Source organism: Symphodus melops (genome assembly GCF_947650265.1).
Source record: "Symphodus melops genome assembly, chromosome: 6".
NCBI classification, from domain to species: Eukaryota; Metazoa; Chordata; class Actinopteri; order Labriformes; family Labridae; genus Symphodus; species Symphodus melops.
In genome coordinates, this window is record NC_136696.1 from 8,819,147 (window position 1) to 8,837,479 (window position 18,333).

The window sequence follows — 18,333 nt, forward strand, 5'->3', positions numbered from 1 at the left end:
GGCCTAACCTTCTTATATATAATATTTTCTCCTCATGCATCATTACAAGATATCTTGGAATTCAAAGGTCGTTTTCATTCTCTCAGAGTCTCGATCAGGTTAGAGTTGACTTCTATCATATTTCAATGTCATTCTACAAAGTCACAGCACAACCCTTTACGCCAGCTCTCAATACAGGCTGAGTGATCAATAATTTAAATACAGGCAGTATAATGATAGAAACCTGTAGTGTATGTGACGAAGGTTACAGACATTTGCAATGAGAGGAGATGAAAACAGAATGAAAACTGTGAGAGGGAAAGAGGGCTCTGAGCAAGATTCCACGTGTGATCAGTCGACGGAAATAGAAATATGAAAAGATGAGGAGGCAAATAATTGGTGAATGTACGAGGCATCGATGAAATGTAGGTCAGAAAAACATCCCCATCCTGCGGAGGGAGGTGGGGCGGGGCTGGCAGCACTGCAGCGCTGCGTGATGGGTGGAGGTGGGAAAGGGTTGGTGGGGGTTTGCAGGATAGCGTGTCATGGACCAAAGATGATCCGTGCAGACAGCAGATATTTGGATTTTGTTGTCTGTCCTACTGCCTCTTTTGTAAAGATTAGTTCACTAAGCTGATTTTCCTTTCCTTATGATAGCAACAAAAAAAAAAGCAAGAATATACCACAGATGCAAAAACAAAGAAGGAAAATTAAAGGTGCAAAGAAAGGGGTAGGGTAAGGAAAGATAACAAGAAGATCAAGGTTAAAACAGACATGAGTAGAGCCTGCATTGTGTTGCTGCAGCAGAGTCACAAGGCTATTAGTATTCATAGTCAGTTACTAAATCACTGGACTGTAGTGCACCATCATTCAGGTTGGAGCAGAAAGGATGAAAGGGGTCTCATTGGAAAAAGGAAATTGTCAGGGAGTCCATAGTTTCTATTCATAACAACACCAACTTAACAAAGGGCTCAGCTATTTACCAGTGTCTTGATGTAAGCACAGAACAAAGAGAGAGAGAGAGAGAGAGAGAGAGAGAGAGAGAGAGAGAGAGAGAGAAATGAAAACAGATTAAAGAAAAGAAAGGTAGGATGATTAAAGAAAAGAGATCAAGCAGGAAATTCAGAAAAGAAAAAAAGATTTAAAAAAAAGAGAGAGAGGCTTAAATGGAGACATAAAGAAAGTAACAGAGAGAAAAAGTAGGTCACAAAGTCAGTGGGAGTGCAGTCTGCGAGGGCCGACCGATGATTCAGCGTGTACCAATGAGAGACAGAGAAACGTCTCACCGCTGTCCTCACGTAGCATCGCTATTTACATAAACAGCTCCCAATCTGGCACCCTGCTGCACCGTGTCCACAGTCACCTCTCCTGACTCCCCCATACTCTTTTATCTCCAACCCAGATGTCGTGCTAATTGGCCCGTTAAATTAACTCATCTGGAGCCTGAAGAGGAAACAATGTTGCTGCATGGTTTCACTGAGTGTGACATACATGGGCTGGAAGTAGGACAACTGCAGAGCCCAGTGGGAGGAGGGCAAACAGAGAGCTGACATTTATTAGACATGGAGCTATTTGAGAATACAATGTTCCAACTTTTCTACACAGATTAAAGAAATAGAATCTGAGTGCTTATTTTAGAGAAACCCTCGATGAGGGTATCAAACCTCTTGTTCCGAGGAAAGAGAAGACGTCTTTAGCTGTGAGAACAACAGCCTCACCGGTGGCAGATCTACACTCTGTCTAAAGGAGGGGGGGGGGGCTCACGGGAGCAATTTCTAATGCAGGGGTGGAGCTTGAGTGTAGCAAAGCATGTGTTTACCCTTTGTTTGCTCCATAATAAACATCATTTCTCAATTAATATTGAAGTGTCTAAAATCTTTTGTATCTTATTCCTGTATTTTTTCTAAAATGTAAAAGTACAACAACTGATCAGACACAGTTTAATCTTCTGATCTAAATTCTTTGAAAAATAAATGGAGCACATTAAAATGCCAAGACGAATATTAAGATAAAAAAGAAACACTCAACTTTTAAACAAATGTTTCATATGACTTCTTTTTTTGGGTTGGAAAAGAAGGAATTAAACGTTTTAACACCCTTTTTTTGTTTATCTTGTTCTCCTCTGTTAAAGCCCTTGATATAATTCACTTTAAGATTCATTCATTTATTCAGCTCTTTGTCATTGAGGTGAATGAGGGTCACAAGAGGGATCAGATTTGTTGAAGCAGTCATCGACTGTTCCTCCTGGCACAGGATCAGGTGTACAGATGGTCACCTTCAAGCTCCTCTCTGAGTGTGCTGCATATTTAATGTAATCACTTTCCTCCTCTCTCCATCATCTCCTCCTCTTTCGCCGTGCCGTCCCTCGGTGCCTTTATCCACCGTGTCCCTCCATCCTCTCCTCCCTGCCTGTCCAACAGACAAGCTGTGCTTCAACACTTTCTTCAACAATGAGGACATGCAGGAGATCACAAAGCACTTTGTGGTTTGCCACGTGGATGCTCCAGGACAGCAGATAGGAGCCTCACAGATGCCACAGGGGTAAAAATATGAACACGCAAGAACAAAAACAACTTAAAAAACATAATTAAAATCACACGTTTGATGGGAAAATGTTTACTAAGGAAGAAAAAGCAATGTGTTGTTTGTTTATAAAACTGATTTTGTTTTTGCATTTTTCACCAAATATTATCTTTAATATTTAATTTTCAACAAAATAAACTTTTGTAATTGTTTGTGAAATATGTCAATAATAACAACACAGGATTGCACACACAAACACTTGTTTGTGGATTTTTTATTTTCATTTTGAGGAATTCAAAAAAGGTCTCTGCCTCTTTCTTCAAATTTCAGACTGTATTATAACATTTTAAATTCATGTTTCCAATTTCTTAAAAAGATCCTCATGATACAGCTTTTTGTCTTCTGCAGTGACAATTTGATTCATTCTTGAATTGGCTCCCTATAATTAATTGACTCCTATTTGAAGGCATCATGATTATTGTGAGACCAGATTTGATTGCTTTGTTATGTAATCTGTGTCCTTTGTTACCATAGGTACCAGTACCCCACGATGGACCAGCTGGCTGGGATGCTGCCCACTGTGGTGCAGCACTTTGGGTTGGTGCTTTTTGTTTTTTTAGTTCCTCTTGTTTTCCACATTTATTTTACAGAGCAGACACAGCCATTGTTTGATAAGAGCCGTCTGCTGGGACACGATGTCCTCTTTCTACTTCACAAGCTGGCAAGAGCTACATGTCTCTTTCTCTTTATCGGCTTCCTTCTGTTACATAAAAACAACATCCACATTCTCTCACACTGACGCTTTCAATATATGGGATTTATTTCTCACAAGCTGAGCATGATCATGTATGTTTGTATATTTAGACTTACAAATATATGACCTGATGATCAAATAAAAATAGAACACTTGTGGTATAATTGTGTATGTTTCTAAGTCCATGCAGACGCTTTTATTTCTCAGCAGTATCTGGAAATTATAAAGGAAAAAATATCTTTTTATTTCTTGATTTGCACAGTAAGAACATATACATATAGTTACACACATAACCAAATAGACAATATTCAGTGCAGAATAATGAACTTAACTTAAGGACATCTTGCTAAACAGGATGTGATCTGAGCTTGAGAAGCAGTTCTCTATACTGAGATAAACAACACTCAAATCTGCAGAAACATGGATTTTAAACTGGGCTTCTAATAAAGCCAGTGATGTTATTTTTCAGTGTCCATTGGGTCTACCCTCTTCTAAATCTCCTCTGAGTCATACCGATGATCAATTGACAATATTCAGTAGGATGCTGCCAGTGTTTCTCCTGGGATGGTGAAGGGATGATCCTCACTACTCTGTCTCTTATTGGCTAGTAAACAAACTGAATATGTAGGAGTACTCCAACACTGTTTATAACAGAAGTTGTTTATCGTCTGCCGGATGGAAAATGAAGAGTCTACCTACTTATTTAGACACCACTACATAATACACTCCTAATAAAATAAAACCAAACCATTTTTCCATGATGCTCTATTAGATATATAGCATTTTTAAACACCTCCTCTAACTGACCATTGAACTTTTATGTAGATTCAAGAGCATTGTGGGGATCGGAGTCGGAGCAGGAGCTTACATTCTGGCCAAGTTTGCTGTAAGTCATGTTGTGATACATCTGTCATGTACTAGAGTACACACATTACCTGTGCACAGTGAGCCTAGTGCTGGTTCAATATTCAGATATGATATGTTGCTATGGTTCCCACTCACAGCTGATCTTCCCCGATATGGTGGAGGGTCTGGTGCTGCTCAACATCGACCCCAATGGCAAAGGCTGGATTGACTGGGCTGCCACCAAGGTAAGGCTGTCTACCAATGTTTACTACTGCTTTGCTGAAGTTTATATAGTGTATACTGTCAACTCCTAACATTAACAGAGTCAATTTGTCTGCCCCAGCTGTCAGGTCTGACCAGTGCTCTGCCTGATACTGTGCTGCCACACCTTTTCAGCCAGGTACTGTATGTGGACTGTTATCCCGTTTAAATTCACTCCCTTTACTTGAACAGCACAAAGTCGCAATAAGGCAAGAAAAAACTATCTATGATCTTTACAATGTCTGAGTGTAAATCCTTTTTAGCATGCAAACAGAAATAAAACATATACAGTATTTGAATTAATATATATATATATATATATATATATAAAACATTTTTTGTAAGTTTATTTTCTTCATTGACCAAATTGAATTGAACAAATCCTGCACACGACTCTTGCAGAATACATTTTTTAGAATAAATAAAATTTATTCTAAAAAATTCTAAAGTTTCAGTCCCTCTGAACCTGTCAAGTGTGTTCTCAAACTATAATGTAACCATATGGTCATCACAGGCTCCAATACTCCTGCCATTCACATGATCCCATGTCCTTGAGGATCATCCTATGTCATCTGCGCTTTATAAGGAAAAAAAAGTATTTGAAAATAGATGTCTACTCCTTTCAACCAAAACAAAACATCCATCCATTCGTTATCTATACTGCTTTTCGCGGTCGCAGGGGGCTCACAGTTTTTATCAGACAGGAGGTGGTCACCAGTCCCAGGGCTGACATATAGAGACAGACAACCAGTCACACTTACAATCACAACTACAGGCACTTTTATCAGTCACTAACTAACCTAAAGAGCATGCCTTTGGACTGTGAGGCAGCAGCGTTTTCGACTGCATCACTGTGCAGCGCCAAAACAGAACAAATCAATACAAACATAAAATCTTTAATCTTGAATGAAAAGAAGCAGAAGAATAATCTTTTACAAGCTGCCCCTCTTTCACAAGACATTAAAGAACAAGATACAAACAAATCTAAACAAACAAATACAGCCTCCTTTTTGGTCCTCAGTAATGTTATAGCATTAAAAGCAGATCACTAATACGTGTTGCAACAACACAAGAAACACCAAAAACCCAATTAAATACATTTCATCATATTGCCTCATCCTACTGGCTTTAATTATTTTTTAAATTAATGCTCTGACCAGTTTGTGTTTGCTTCTCGCAGGAGGAGCTGATGAACAACACAGAGCTGGTGCAGAGCTACAGGCAACAGATCAATAACACTGTCAACCAGTTCAACCTGCAGCTTTTCTGGAACATGTACAACAGGTGAAGAAGAAAAACAAACATTCCCCACCCTAGCTCTGTGTCACACACGGTTTCATGACATAAACAAAGATTATATGTATTTAATTTTTAATCTCTGGTCTCTTTCAGTCGGAGGGACTTGGAGATGAATCGCAGTGGGACTGTCCTCAACGCCAAGACTCTGAAGTAAGTCTGCACAAACAATTTCCCAATCCAATAAAAACAACTCATAAAGATTTAAGAAACAGACAAGTCTACATTTTTATTTTTCAACAACAAAATTGTGTTGTATTGTTTTTGTATCAAAGACACACTACTGTACATCAGTGTATATTCTGCTGTTTATTTGGCTATACAATTTCCCCTGTTTTTGGGGGGATTTCATCGACCAAGTCATTGTTAAAAACAAAATAATCATTATTAGATAATACAGGAAACAATACGCCTGTCAGTAAAAATAATTCAGAATTCTAAATGTTTCTGTAGGTGTCCTGTGATGCTGGTTGTAGGAGACAATGCTCCTGCTGAGGAGGGAGTGGTGAGTTCACTATCTGTCTTACTGAAACCGAGTTATCCGCCAAGTTTCTCTTTTTATCTCATCACGCCGAACCTGTTCCGTCAGCCATCCTCCCTCTTTAGCCCTCACCTTCAACTTTCCAATAACTCTCTAATCTTCCCTCAAAGTAGTCCTGCCTCAAAGAAAAGGTCTATCTAAAGCTCTTAGCATTGAACCCCCCTCCCCCCTTGCCTCTGTTCTTGTCCTGTTCACTAATTTATACTTGGCATGAAAACCCAGTTTGAGTTTGTTCTCGTTCAGTAAAACAGAAACAGGTCAGCCAGCAGAGACTCAGTTCACTCTTAGTGTACAACCCTGCTGCACCCCGGGGACTCTGTGTGAGTCTGTTCTGTCTCCGGCCGTCCATCTGTGTTTGTGTGTGCAACACTTGACTTTAATACTATAGCTGTGTGTGCGTGTGTGTGTGTGTGTGTGTGTGTGTGTGTGTGTGTGTATGTGTGTGTGTAGGTGTGTGTGTGTGTGTAGGTGCGTGTGTGTGTGTGTGTATGTGTGTGTGTAGGTGTGTGTGTGTATGTAGGTGTGTGTGTGTGTGTTAGTGTGTGTGCGTGTTCTCTCTTGGGGCCAGATGGCCTCACTCAGTCTCTGGGGTTTCCTAGTTTGAAGTGGCCTAGATATTTATGCTTCTGCACCAGTTAATCTGCTCATGTTAAAATTGAAATCAAATCAGTCCTCTGTTGGATGGAGGAGGTGCAGCGAGAGAGGGCGGGGTGGGAGGAGGTTATAAAACATCCTGGAAAGACAGAAACAGGGAGGGATGGAATGTGACAGAGGGAAGCAAGAGACATAAACAAATTATTCAATGTGACGGATGGAGGTCACATTAATATTTCACATCCACTCATATTTAGCCTGCTGTGTTTGCCCCTGACACATTGCTTTACATGTATTCAGTCGCTCATAGAAGAAAAGGAACATGTTCCAAAATGCACTTGTAAGACTTACTGTATATGGGCACATTCTGCAACATATTTATAAGTATTATGTTATAATGTTTGAATCTACATGTTGCACAGCACTTAAGTTATTAAGAAATATTTTATAAGAAGAGCATTCTTATATGCATAGCTATGTGGAGTCATGCTTTACAGGTCGGGGCTGTAAAATATGTAATCTGGAAGTCTGTAATAGGATTAAAGATTAAAAGCAGCAGCGCGAAAAAAAAAAACATGTCTATGTTGTCTCTGAGTCCTCAAATATGAGCTGTCATGTATGTTTGCATCTGTCTGTCTGCTGTTTGTTATGTATGTGTGAGTGTGTATGTGTATGTGTATGTGTGAGTGTGTGTGTGTACGTGTGTCTGTGTCTGTGTGTACACTGCGTTCCTCAGCCTGCTGGAGTGACTCATCTCTGCAGCACACTGCAGTATCTGGGTCACTCACATACACACAGACTTATATTGACTCCATATGTAATCTAAAGATCCAGCACATAACACACAGTTCCTTCTCTAATGCTAAATATGAATTACTACACTCTTTTATCACTGCAGTATTCAGTTCAACCTGCTGTTATTTTTTCCTTTAGGTGGAGTGCAACTCCAAACTGGACCCAACCAACACCACCTTCTTAAAGGTAATTGTTTGTCCCCTACTTCATCAGTGAACATTTAGTCAAATGTATCATTCAAATACAGATTATACACATTTAAATTGTTTCCATTTTGTAGTTACTCAAAATTATCACAAAAGGTTTGCGAAAGGATTGCCCCTTATTCAACACTGTAAATAGTTCACAGCAAAATGTATGCAGGACAGCTTTGTGCCGTTTTTGGAAAATCAACACTCAATAATAATGACCTCTTTACATTTTTAATCCTTAAGGGCCAAAGGGCACATCTTTACAAATCTACTAGTTAGCTTTGATTGACAGAAACACAATATCAACCCCCTAACTGTTTAAAGATGGATGTTTGGTCAGTGACTCTCGACTAAAGGTTAAGACAAGTAAGATCCTCTCGTTTCAGAAGATTGAATAAATACCGTCATTTAAACAACATTATGTCTGACTTTGTAGAATCAATCTTGTTCAGAAACGTTTCACTATTGTTGTGTTTTGGATGTGCAGCAATAACTAACATGAGGTCGACAGTCTGCCTTAACCTGAAAGAACAGCATGGTCGTAAGAAAAATACCATATGTTGAATTCAATTCAATTATGTATGTACAACTACTTACTTACCAATATATTACACCGTATAGGAGTTTAAGACATACATAACGACTATTGGCTACACATGGGCATCATACACTGATCTCTGGTTGACATTTACCAATAGATTCCCCCTACCACCGTCCCTGACTACAGGGGACTATCAAAACACTAAACACAGCAGCCAGAAATGATTAGACAGAGACTCACTGCTTCATAAGTGGAAGTGATTGGTCAGGGGCCACGATGCTGTTCATTATAGTTTAAGACGACCCACACGTCTTTTATTTAAGTTATTGCAAAATATACAGTGAAAATAAAAACATAATACGATTATCAGAAAAACAACTTGTCACCAAAATAAGGAAAGAATAGAAAGAGGGAATATGGGTGATTTATAGTTATCATTTAAGCATTTTGTGCTCTCTCTTCTCATGACAGATGGCTGACTCTGGTGGACTTCCTCAGCTCACACAGGTAACATAAAGTTTGCGTAAAAAAACAAATCATATTCTAAATACCAAAACAAAGACAGGCCTCAAATGCATCTCCAGTTTGTGAGTTTGTTTCTTCTAAAATCGAGTGAAACAAAAACTCTGACAATTTGTTTTCCAGCCTGGCAAGCTGACCGAAGCCTTCAAGTACTTCCTGCAGGGAATGGGCTACAGTGAGTATCTTTATAAACAGACTGTAGTTAATGAGAATATATTTTGTACGTGTGTGTTTGCCCTCATTGTTCTTTGTGATACATCGTTTTCTAAGCGGAAGAAGTGCTGTAGTAATGTCTGTGTAGTGATGTCATGTAAACTGTCAGAGGGACGTGCGTTGTGTTAATATTGCCCTCTGTCTCCCTTGCCCCGTTCTCTCAGTCGCTTATGTGAAGGATCGGAGGTTGAGTGGAGGGCCAGGTACTTCCTCCTCCTCCTCTTCCTCGTTCACCTCTGACCTCCTATTGCTGCCCTGTTTAATGACATTGGCTTTTTCAAATTTATTTTTGAAGTTTTTGTTTATTATTACAATGTTCTGCGCTGTTATGAAATTTTTACTTTTGCTATCATTCAGGTTGTTTTTTTAATTTCTTAGCACTTTGAAACCCCATCTTTTTTCTCTTTTTATTTATAAATAATTTTTCCTCCAAATGGAAAAATATATTACCGTTACTTCTCCTCTCCTCTTTCCTTTGCCATTGCATCTCCAATACTGCTCTTTGCATGGCCTTGAGCTAGCTTTGAGCAATGCCTTTAGGATTAAGTTGAATTCAATTCATAACAAAGGGTATCTCAAGACTCTTTACAAAAACAGCAGGTATAATACCTTAATCTTTGTTATATATTTATGTTACAAAAGAGATACAAATTCAGATTTTATATAAAATAAAATCTGAATTAATTAATTCTTTCATTAATTCATGGATTTTGAAGACTCACTGACCTTAAAAAAAGCAGTTGACAATCTTATGTCAAAGTTCACTAATCACGTACATTCAGTTACAGTTCATCTGAAAATCAGAGTTTATAATTACTTTATTCTTAGGTCTGAATAATGAGGCTTAAAGCCACATACTGAGCTCTGAGTTTCTCCTGTGCATGATGCTGACAATGTGTTTCAGACACATTCACAGCTTTTATGAGCATCCTGCATCTCACACAGCTACAGTGAGCTGAAAGGCTAAACAAAAAGAAAAGAAAGAAATCTTTATCCTTCACAAAAGCATGTACTACCCACATTCCCCAACATTATCTCCAATCAAGCTGATTCCCCCCTCAGTATAGTGTAATGTTTAATTCTTGTCTTCCCCTTCTCTCCCTCCTAGTGCCCTCTGCCAGTATGACTCGCCTGGCTCGCTCAAGGACGGCCTCCCTGAACAGCGCCAGCTCCATGGATGGCTCCCGTTCAAGGGCCTGCACCCATTCTGACAGCAGCGAGGGAGTTGGGACGGTCACCCATACCATGGAGGTTTCCTGTTGAGGAGTTAGACTGCCATAAAGAGAAGGAGGGAGGGGGTAGAGGGATGGAGAGAGGGCTGGGAAGAGATGGGGAGGTGGGCTGGGTGAATGGAGTTAGATATGGTGGAGGGTAAAACAAGTCAGAAACATGATAACAACTTGAAGAAGAAGAAGAAGAAGAAGGTGGAAACAGCTCTCTCTGTCTTTATCTAGCTCCTCCATTATCCTTTCACTGCCATCTCCTTCCTTCTCCACTGTAAAATACCATATATATTACAACTAACACCCCCAACCACCCCTGTCACCCAGCACTTACAGATTTAGGCCTCTGTTTTTGTTCTCTAAGTGTCATTCTTGTGTTTGCTAAGTGTCTCCTCAATCTTTGCCACCCCTTTTTGACCTCCCCCTTCACTCAAACACACACACAGACACAAAAAGCATCACTGTCTGTCAGAATCCAAGCACCAATTAACCATAATAAGCTGCTGTTGTAAGCATTGTAGGAAAATGTTTCAGAGAAGATGAAATTGGAGGACACAGAGAGGAAAACAGAGAGATAAATCAATGAAAAATAGTTGTGTAATTTTGCAAGATGTTTATCCTTTTTCTGTTGTATGGATCACATGTGAGTATCTCTCTCTGTTGCTTAAAAGGTTATTTCCTCTCCAAACGTGGCAGGTGAGCATCAAACGGTGTGTGTCCAGTTTTACAGATGGCAGAACACGGCGAGTTGTAGCTGAGTTCACTTGTAGTGCGTAGAGAGAGCTGTTATTAGTCATAGTAAAAGTACACTAATCATTTTAATCTGCACTTCATAAAGTTTAGTTCATTAAAACTTGTAAACTACAATTAGAAAGTAAAATTAGAATATCAGCCGACACAGGTGTGCATAAGACTAGGGTGGAACTGGATGGACCTACTTTTAAAAGAAAATGTATCCGCTTAATTTAAATAATCAAAAATACACCTTTGTAATTTTCCATTTTTGCAATGATAGTTTGAGTCGTACAGATCGTTATGTTTGTGGTATCTACAATCCAAGGACGTAGTTTCTGAGCTACTGATCGGATATTTAACCCAGGTCACCAGTCAAAAGCGCACTGAAACCTAGCCACTAAACCACCAGGGAGCTTCTTCTGTTTGTTTTGTTTTTTTTCTTTTTTCTTTTTACACTAATAGTCTATTTGTGGTATGGCCAAAATATGACCTAACCACTTGTTTGAATATCCTCGTTTTAAGCAAAATGACAATCTGTGACTTGTGAGCCACTGGAGTCCATCTAATGCTTAGCATCAAATGTGATAACATGTAGCAGGAAAGTAACCATGAAGCACTTGGTCAGCATGCAGAACAGAAGTACACAGAAAGTTATCACTCTACTGTAATCACTTTTTTAGAATATTGGACCTGACTAAATGAGGGAATTCCTTAAGATAAAATATAGTACACCAGATTCATAATGCTTGTACTCAATGTAGCATGTAACCTGAGGGGGTTATGTCTTTAAGAGGAATACTAATTAATCTGCATAAATTCAAATAACAAAGTGAGGATATTATACTTATCACACTAACCAGAAAACTACTTGCAATATAATAATCTTGTATCTAAAAGATGAATCTGAAGAAATTGGTCTGTTAAGTGGTACGTGGATACCTGGCTGGACCACTTACAGTCCTAAGTGGTCCATCCAGAAAAGAGAAGGGTACATGAGGTTAGAATTTTAAAACTTCCATTTAGAGCAACACGTGTTTAATGTTGCTGAGTGCAGCTTTAAGCTGTGCGTGTCATCTCATATTTCTAAGACAAACACACGTGGATATAGAGTAGAAGAAGTATTTATTAATATGTACATGCATGTGAATGTGAAAGTAATCTTAGGGCATTGTAGTATCTGACTAGTCCAGTGTTAGGGCACTCTTCATTAGCTCCTTGTTTGTTGTAAGTTATATTAGAGCCATAGATGCAACTGCCATCACCAGTCTGTAACTGCAGCATGCATGAATGTGGTTCTGGCCATAGTCGGTCGACTTTGTGGTCTCTAACGTGACAATCAGACTCTGACCCAAACCAAACCGGACCAGAGAGGCCGAGGCCGAACCAGGCTGGCCCTGCTAACTCACTTTGCGAGTCACTGCCTGTGCATCTCACAGCAGACTTCCCTTACATCTCTGTTGATGTGCCAAAGCTCCCTCCACACTCACACACAAGTATTCACAATGACACATACTGTATATCCTTATGCTTACACACATTTTTACACACCTTCTTGTATACAGATTCATGTGCTGAGCTCTGTAAGGGACCTAATCCAAAGACAAGACATACACAGTTCTCAAACAAGACGGAGTCCATTGCTATGTGGTTAGATTGTGTTTTGCCGTACTGTGTATCTATCCTCTTACTGCTGTAGTACATGTATAGAAAAACAGTTTTAGAATAGTGTAGCTGTGTGCTGCAGTCTGCTGTAAAACTGGATCACCTGTCCATCATGATCAGAGATGGGGTCTCCTGGAGTAATGTACAGTGTTTATCTACCAGAGTCACCTTTTCCTGTTTGAAGTTTTTTTCAAAAAACCCTTTTGGTCCCGTCAGGAGGGGCGTAGCTTCCACTCGCTGAGGCGTGCGCTTTCCTGAGGTAGCCTGTAAGGGGCGGGGCTTTTTTGGAGCCATTTGGGCGCCATGTTCGGAATGTAGGGCAACCCCCAGCCACCTTTAAAAAAAACAAACCCTTACCCCCAAAAAACACACAAGGTGCCCCGGCTCTCACAGGCAGACCCAATCGCACCCTAAAGGGCTATCAGCTGAAGTCACTTTTTTAAATGTTGGTTGTGCTATGCTTGTTTAGGATCACCAGGGGGCCCAGGAGAACAGAAAAAGTCGTAATGTGACATTTTTCTATTCTAGAAAGAGGAGGGATTATTACCAAAAGCACTGAGAGAGATTCTGACATGAAACTAGGGAATGAATGAATGTTAATGGGAACGAATGTCATATAGTTGAGGCTTGGGAGATTATTGTGGAATTGTTTAAATGTGTTTTTAGGGATGGAGAAAGGATGAAAAGATTTTAAACTGTCAAATCCAAGACATCCATCATTTCTTGCAGAACCTCACAGATGTATTTTAAGAACACTGATGTTTGCATGTAGCATACAATAACCTCTCTGTGTTTTCTTTCTTCATTAGGCTCTTTTTTCACATCTAATCTCTGTTTTCCTCCTGAACAACTTCTCTCCATACTGCCTGGGGGCCCCTGAATGTATTTGTCCCTATTTGAAGTGCTGTACAGTATTGTCACCTACGCCTCTTAGTATCCCCCACTCCCCCATGTATGGTTTGCACATTTATTCCTCCCCCCACATCTTTGACATTTATTTCTCAGCAAGCAAACAAAGCTCCTTCCTCTTTCCCCTAAAGGTCTATTAAAAGTGAAGTTCAGTAGGGATTTGTTAAAGTCCACAGTAAGCTGGCATTCAATCTGTTTGTATAGACTTTAGTCCTCATTGCACTTGTAGATATTTTTAATTTATAGAGCAGGTTTATCTGAATCTAACACTTCAGTGTTGTGTACAAAACTTCAACACATTTCTGTTCCTCTTCCCTGTCTTTTTTGGGGCAACAATAGGGTGTGTCTTCATATTGGTATAATAATATTGATTCACGTGTACTACTATTCTTCTTACTGCCATTATGATTGATTTTTATTGAGCAATAAGTTCTCTCTTATTCTTGTTTGGATTGTTTCATATTGTGGGAGTCTTCCCTCTGAGCTTGTTTCTATTCACATCAGTAGAAGGACTCTTACCTGCTCTGTTGTCATTCAGATGTGTAATGTAAAATTTAAATATATTATATATATTAATACATATACCAAGTAAGCTGTCTCTGTCCATGTACTGATCGAGTAACAAGTAAGAAATAAAGACTTTGTCTGAATTTGAAGGTGTGCTGTTGTTTTGTTAAACCACTTTCAGTTTATAAATTAAATCTCTGCTTTCAGTTTGCGCCGATCTGAATTGCTTTCACAGTTCTTGCTACAGTTTGCAGACGTCTGATTAAAGTTTGTGCAGGTTTCCTTTAAGTTTGCACAGCTCTCATCTCGTGTTACATACCTTTCTTCTCTGTGTGCAGCCCTCCAGCCTCAGCTCAGTTTCAAGAGCTCTGACATCCATTTTCACACCTCTTACTTCGGTTTGTAAAGCTTTCCAATAGTTTGTGCTGTTTTCCCCTGTGTTGGTCAAAGCAGCAATCTCCAGTGTTGAAAAATGAAGTCAATGCAGAAATGCAAAAAGCAAATGTCCATTTGAGGCAATGCTGAAAGAAAATCCACATTTTGTATTTATTTATTTAATTTTTTTCCTACTTTTTTAATCGAGTCAAATAAGACAGGTTAGGCACTGTACTATAATTTGTCTTTGCATTTTTGCAATTGTGTTATAAGAAAACAATGTCATTTATTAATGTTCATAGATTTATGTTTAAAGTGAATCATGTTATTAGTGTTTGTTTATGGCTGCAGCACAGATGAAGAGCTCAAGAAACAGAGACAATGAAAGTAGAGGTGTGTGTACTTCAGCATTGGACTTAAGCCAGAAATAAAAGGTGAAGAACACAAAAAACATTATTAGCGTGGAGAAACCAACCTCAAGGTTCACAATATGACTAGTTTAAGTTTATTGTAGGTTTTTAATTTATTCTATTGTTTGTGTTTGTCTGTTTTGTCGTTGTTCATCACCTTATTATTTTTATTTTCCATCAAAGAATGAGCAAACATAGGCATATAAGATATTGAAATCACAGTTACTTCACCTTTAAACACTGGCCTTCAAAATGCAACACCCTGACTCCTAGTTATAGTCACACTCGTGTGCAAAGGTTTCTAATTAGAAGAAAACGTCAGGTCAGATGTGCGAGTCTAAAAGGGAGCCTCAGGTGACTTACACAGGTGCAGAGTGGTCAATGATGATTGTACTCACTTCCTTGAAAAACTGACTCTTTAAAATATTTTCCGTGTTAGAGTTACATTCATACATCGCCTCAAAGATGCCTCCTTTTGTTTTTGTTCCTCTCCTTTTTTTTACGTGCTCCTAAGTTAGACCTGAGACTTACTTATTCTTCACCTGTTTAATATCATGCTTTATATAGCAATCTGCAGCTCAGTTTTACCAATGTTGTTTTTATATTGTTATTATTACAAGAACCATTATTTAAAGCCAAAAATTCCACAAAAGGAATCCATCAAGCCATGCGTTCAAAGATGTATTCAGTGTGATTTAATGTTTAGTAAATGCCTAATGCTGGTCCACACCAAGTGACCTTCTGGTTCCCAACTCAAGTGCCTACAGACTGAGCGACTGCTGCCCCAGCCTCCTCTATCAACTATTTATCCATCCATCCATCAAGCTACCATGGTTTCTAATTCATCCTCTGATGGCAGCACTTTGCTGCATGTCATCCCCCACTCTCTCCTCCCAACATCTCCTGTCTTTATTCAGCTGTCCTTTCCAGTAAAAGCAAAAATGAAACTCAACACATAACATAGGCATAGAGATTAACTTATGTGCCCAATAGATAGGCATTTTATTTCTTTTTAGAATTCAATATTTACCTCATTTCCATAATTTAAATACTGATCCATTATCAAAGTGAGTTTCTCTACTTCACTGACCTCAGGCCAGCACATGGAGCTCCCACCTATACTTCTGTCAAATGAAATGGTTCCTGTGTCCTGCAGGCATAGAGAAAATATAGCAATTTTTTTTAGAGGTATAGGACATATAATGGATATTTCCTAACAACTATCTGTTTTTTTTTTTTTGACAAGTAAAAACTGAATAGTCTGTTGTAGTTGTGCTTGTATCCAGTAGGGGGTGGTGTGATCTAACAGAGAAATCAGGATGACAGCTGTTTCCGCTGTGTGGCCTGGTTTCCAGTTTCTGGCTGGCTGCCTCTCAGACACACCCAAAGCCCTGCTCACATAATGACAGACCTGCTACCCTGCAGATTGAAAGAACCAAAACAGCAGGCGGCTGGCTTGGAACTTCACTTTTAATGTACTCTGTACTGTGTATGTGGTCAGGCTGATTTCATGTTTCTGTTCAGGGAAAATAGACAAGGGAGGATCTACATGTTCTGTAATGATATACTGGGATCCAGTAACATTTTGGTAACCTTGCAAGTCATAAATTACATCTTTCAATCCTACTTTAATCATGATTCTTCCTTCCTGAAGTGAGAAACAAGGTCTAAGTAGTGTGGGCAATGCATTAAAACAGCCGTAAATCAAACTAGTGTGAAAATTAATAGTGTGAGCTCATTTTATGTTAATCAAAGCTAACTAATCTTTTCTTTTTACATTGTTTCTGTTAATTTCCTGCAGGGGCTGGTTCACCTTTTTATGAGCCATGGGTAGAGGAAATGGTTTCTGCCGAGTCTCAGAAACAAACCAGAAATCTACCAATACCAACACTCCTTCTTAAAAGTAAAATACAAATCTTTGAAAATCATTTTTCAGCTCATATATGGCTGGTGCAGCAATTTGATTCTCACCCATAGGATTTGTATTATTATCATTTCTATATGGCCTTCCATGAAACTGAATAAGACAACGAAGCATCATGTTCGTAAAGGCAGCCATTTTTCCTATGACATCACACTCGTTATCTTGCCAGACTATCATACTGTAACGTAAGGCAGGATGTTTTTACCAGCTGATGTCTAAGGGAGTGTCATGGATTATCAGTTATGCTGGCTTTGTTGAAACAAATTGGGATTTCCCTCTGGATTTTCTTTCCCTATCAATCTTTTTAGTTGCCGATCCGCTGGAAAGCTTTCATTATGACGTCAGAGGTCATCAGTTTTGTGCCACATGCTTCACTGCTGTGTAACATTACAACACCATGTATAGGAAGGAAAATTAACCCAGAGGGAATTTTTATTAATGGCCCCAAAAATGACAAACAACTTTCGTAAACCTTCAACATATCTTATATTAATTCAAACAGAATTTCAGAAATGTCCAACTATTGGGTGGATTGAAATGAAATCAGTAACAAATACTCATATTTCTTTTGGGATGAGTTGTTTGTTCAATTTGTCACTATTTGCTCGATCACCAGGTTGAACTATTTTTTTGCACTATTTTGCTTTATTATCTTATATCTGTAAAACTACAAGGAAGTCGGCATTATAATGTCGGCTGTGGTCTTTGTTGTGTCCTATTTGACAAATGTTGGCATGCTGAAATGAAATAATGGTAAAGATTAAACCTCTCAAATGTAACAACAGTACTGCCTAAAAGACCTGATAGAATGGCTGTAAACATTGAGCTGCAAGGCAACACAAGAATGAGCATGCCAGACCTAATCAAAAAACACCAACTTCTGTGACATCAAATAAACTGACTCTCGTTGGAGCTTTCGTGTGCTTCTCAATGTGTGTTTCCTACTCTGCTGGTGTTACCAGCTACCTCTGCTGGCTCTTAGCTAGAAAAGGATAGTGTGGCATCTTCTCTCCCGTTGATTTGCACAAAGACTGCAGATTGAGAGACAGACTGAAAATGCAGGCTCCCCACAGATCAGCCTCAGCTGCTTAGTGGATTGAAGACCATAAATGGACTGAAGAGAGTGGTTGCTGTAGGAACTGAGACTAAAGGCCAAACCAGCGACCACTTAAGCTACAGCACATCCTCATTCTTATCGCCAGGAAGTCCAGGTTGTTTTCTCTCTTCAGCAGCATCATATCTTGAGGATAGTCTGACAGCTTCACCTTTACACGTCATTACATTATGATGCATAAATATGTAATGGTCACATTAAAGAGTCTATATGAGACACATAGCCGTTACCACTTTTGGAGTATTAGATGATTACCAGTAATGACTGACATCAGCAGAAACTGTGAAACAAAGCCTTTAATTTATAGAGCCCCAGTCATACATAGGGCAACTCAAAGGGCTTCACACAGTTAAAAAGAGAGAATTCAGAACATAATTAATACAAATAAGATAGTCAAAGACAGCATATATTAAAGGAG

At 39.1% G+C, this 18,333-nt stretch overlaps 1 protein-coding gene and 1 long non-coding RNA gene across 10 annotated transcripts in view; both read left to right on the plus strand.

Moving 5' to 3' along the window:
- Positions 1 to 14,241, plus strand: part of ndrg4 (NDRG family member 4) — a 53,039-nt gene extending 38,798 nt beyond the window's left edge. For 7 of the 9 annotated variants that reach the window (XM_079346642.1, XM_079346644.1, XM_079346645.1 and 4 more), the window contains 13 exons: positions 2,400 to 2,520; positions 3,037 to 3,099; positions 4,082 to 4,142; positions 4,261 to 4,347; positions 4,446 to 4,502; positions 5,544 to 5,647; positions 5,756 to 5,812; positions 6,113 to 6,164; positions 7,728 to 7,775; positions 8,793 to 8,828; positions 8,967 to 9,018; positions 9,221 to 9,259; positions 10,165 to 14,241. In XM_079346642.1, the coding sequence (XP_079202768.1) occupies positions 2,400 to 2,520; positions 3,037 to 3,099; positions 4,082 to 4,142; positions 4,261 to 4,347; positions 4,446 to 4,502; positions 5,544 to 5,647; positions 5,756 to 5,812; positions 6,113 to 6,164; positions 7,728 to 7,775; positions 8,793 to 8,828; positions 8,967 to 9,018; positions 9,221 to 9,259; positions 10,165 to 10,319 (932 nt within the window). In that variant the 3' untranslated portion in view covers positions 10,320 to 14,241. The remainder of the gene's footprint in view (positions 1 to 2,399; positions 2,521 to 3,036; positions 3,100 to 4,081; positions 4,143 to 4,260; positions 4,348 to 4,445; positions 4,503 to 5,543; positions 5,648 to 5,755; positions 5,813 to 6,112; positions 6,165 to 7,727; positions 7,776 to 8,792; positions 8,829 to 8,966; positions 9,019 to 9,220; positions 9,260 to 10,164) is intronic. The other 2 variants (XM_079346643.1, XM_079346650.1) reach the window with 1 other exon arrangement.
- Positions 6,171 to 6,921, plus strand: LOC306825719. Its single transcript, XR_013779308.1, has 2 exons — positions 6,171 to 6,608; positions 6,721 to 6,921. It is a non-coding gene; the product is annotated as an uncharacterized lncRNA (long non-coding RNA).
- Positions 14,242 to 18,333: the final 4,092 nt, after the last annotated feature.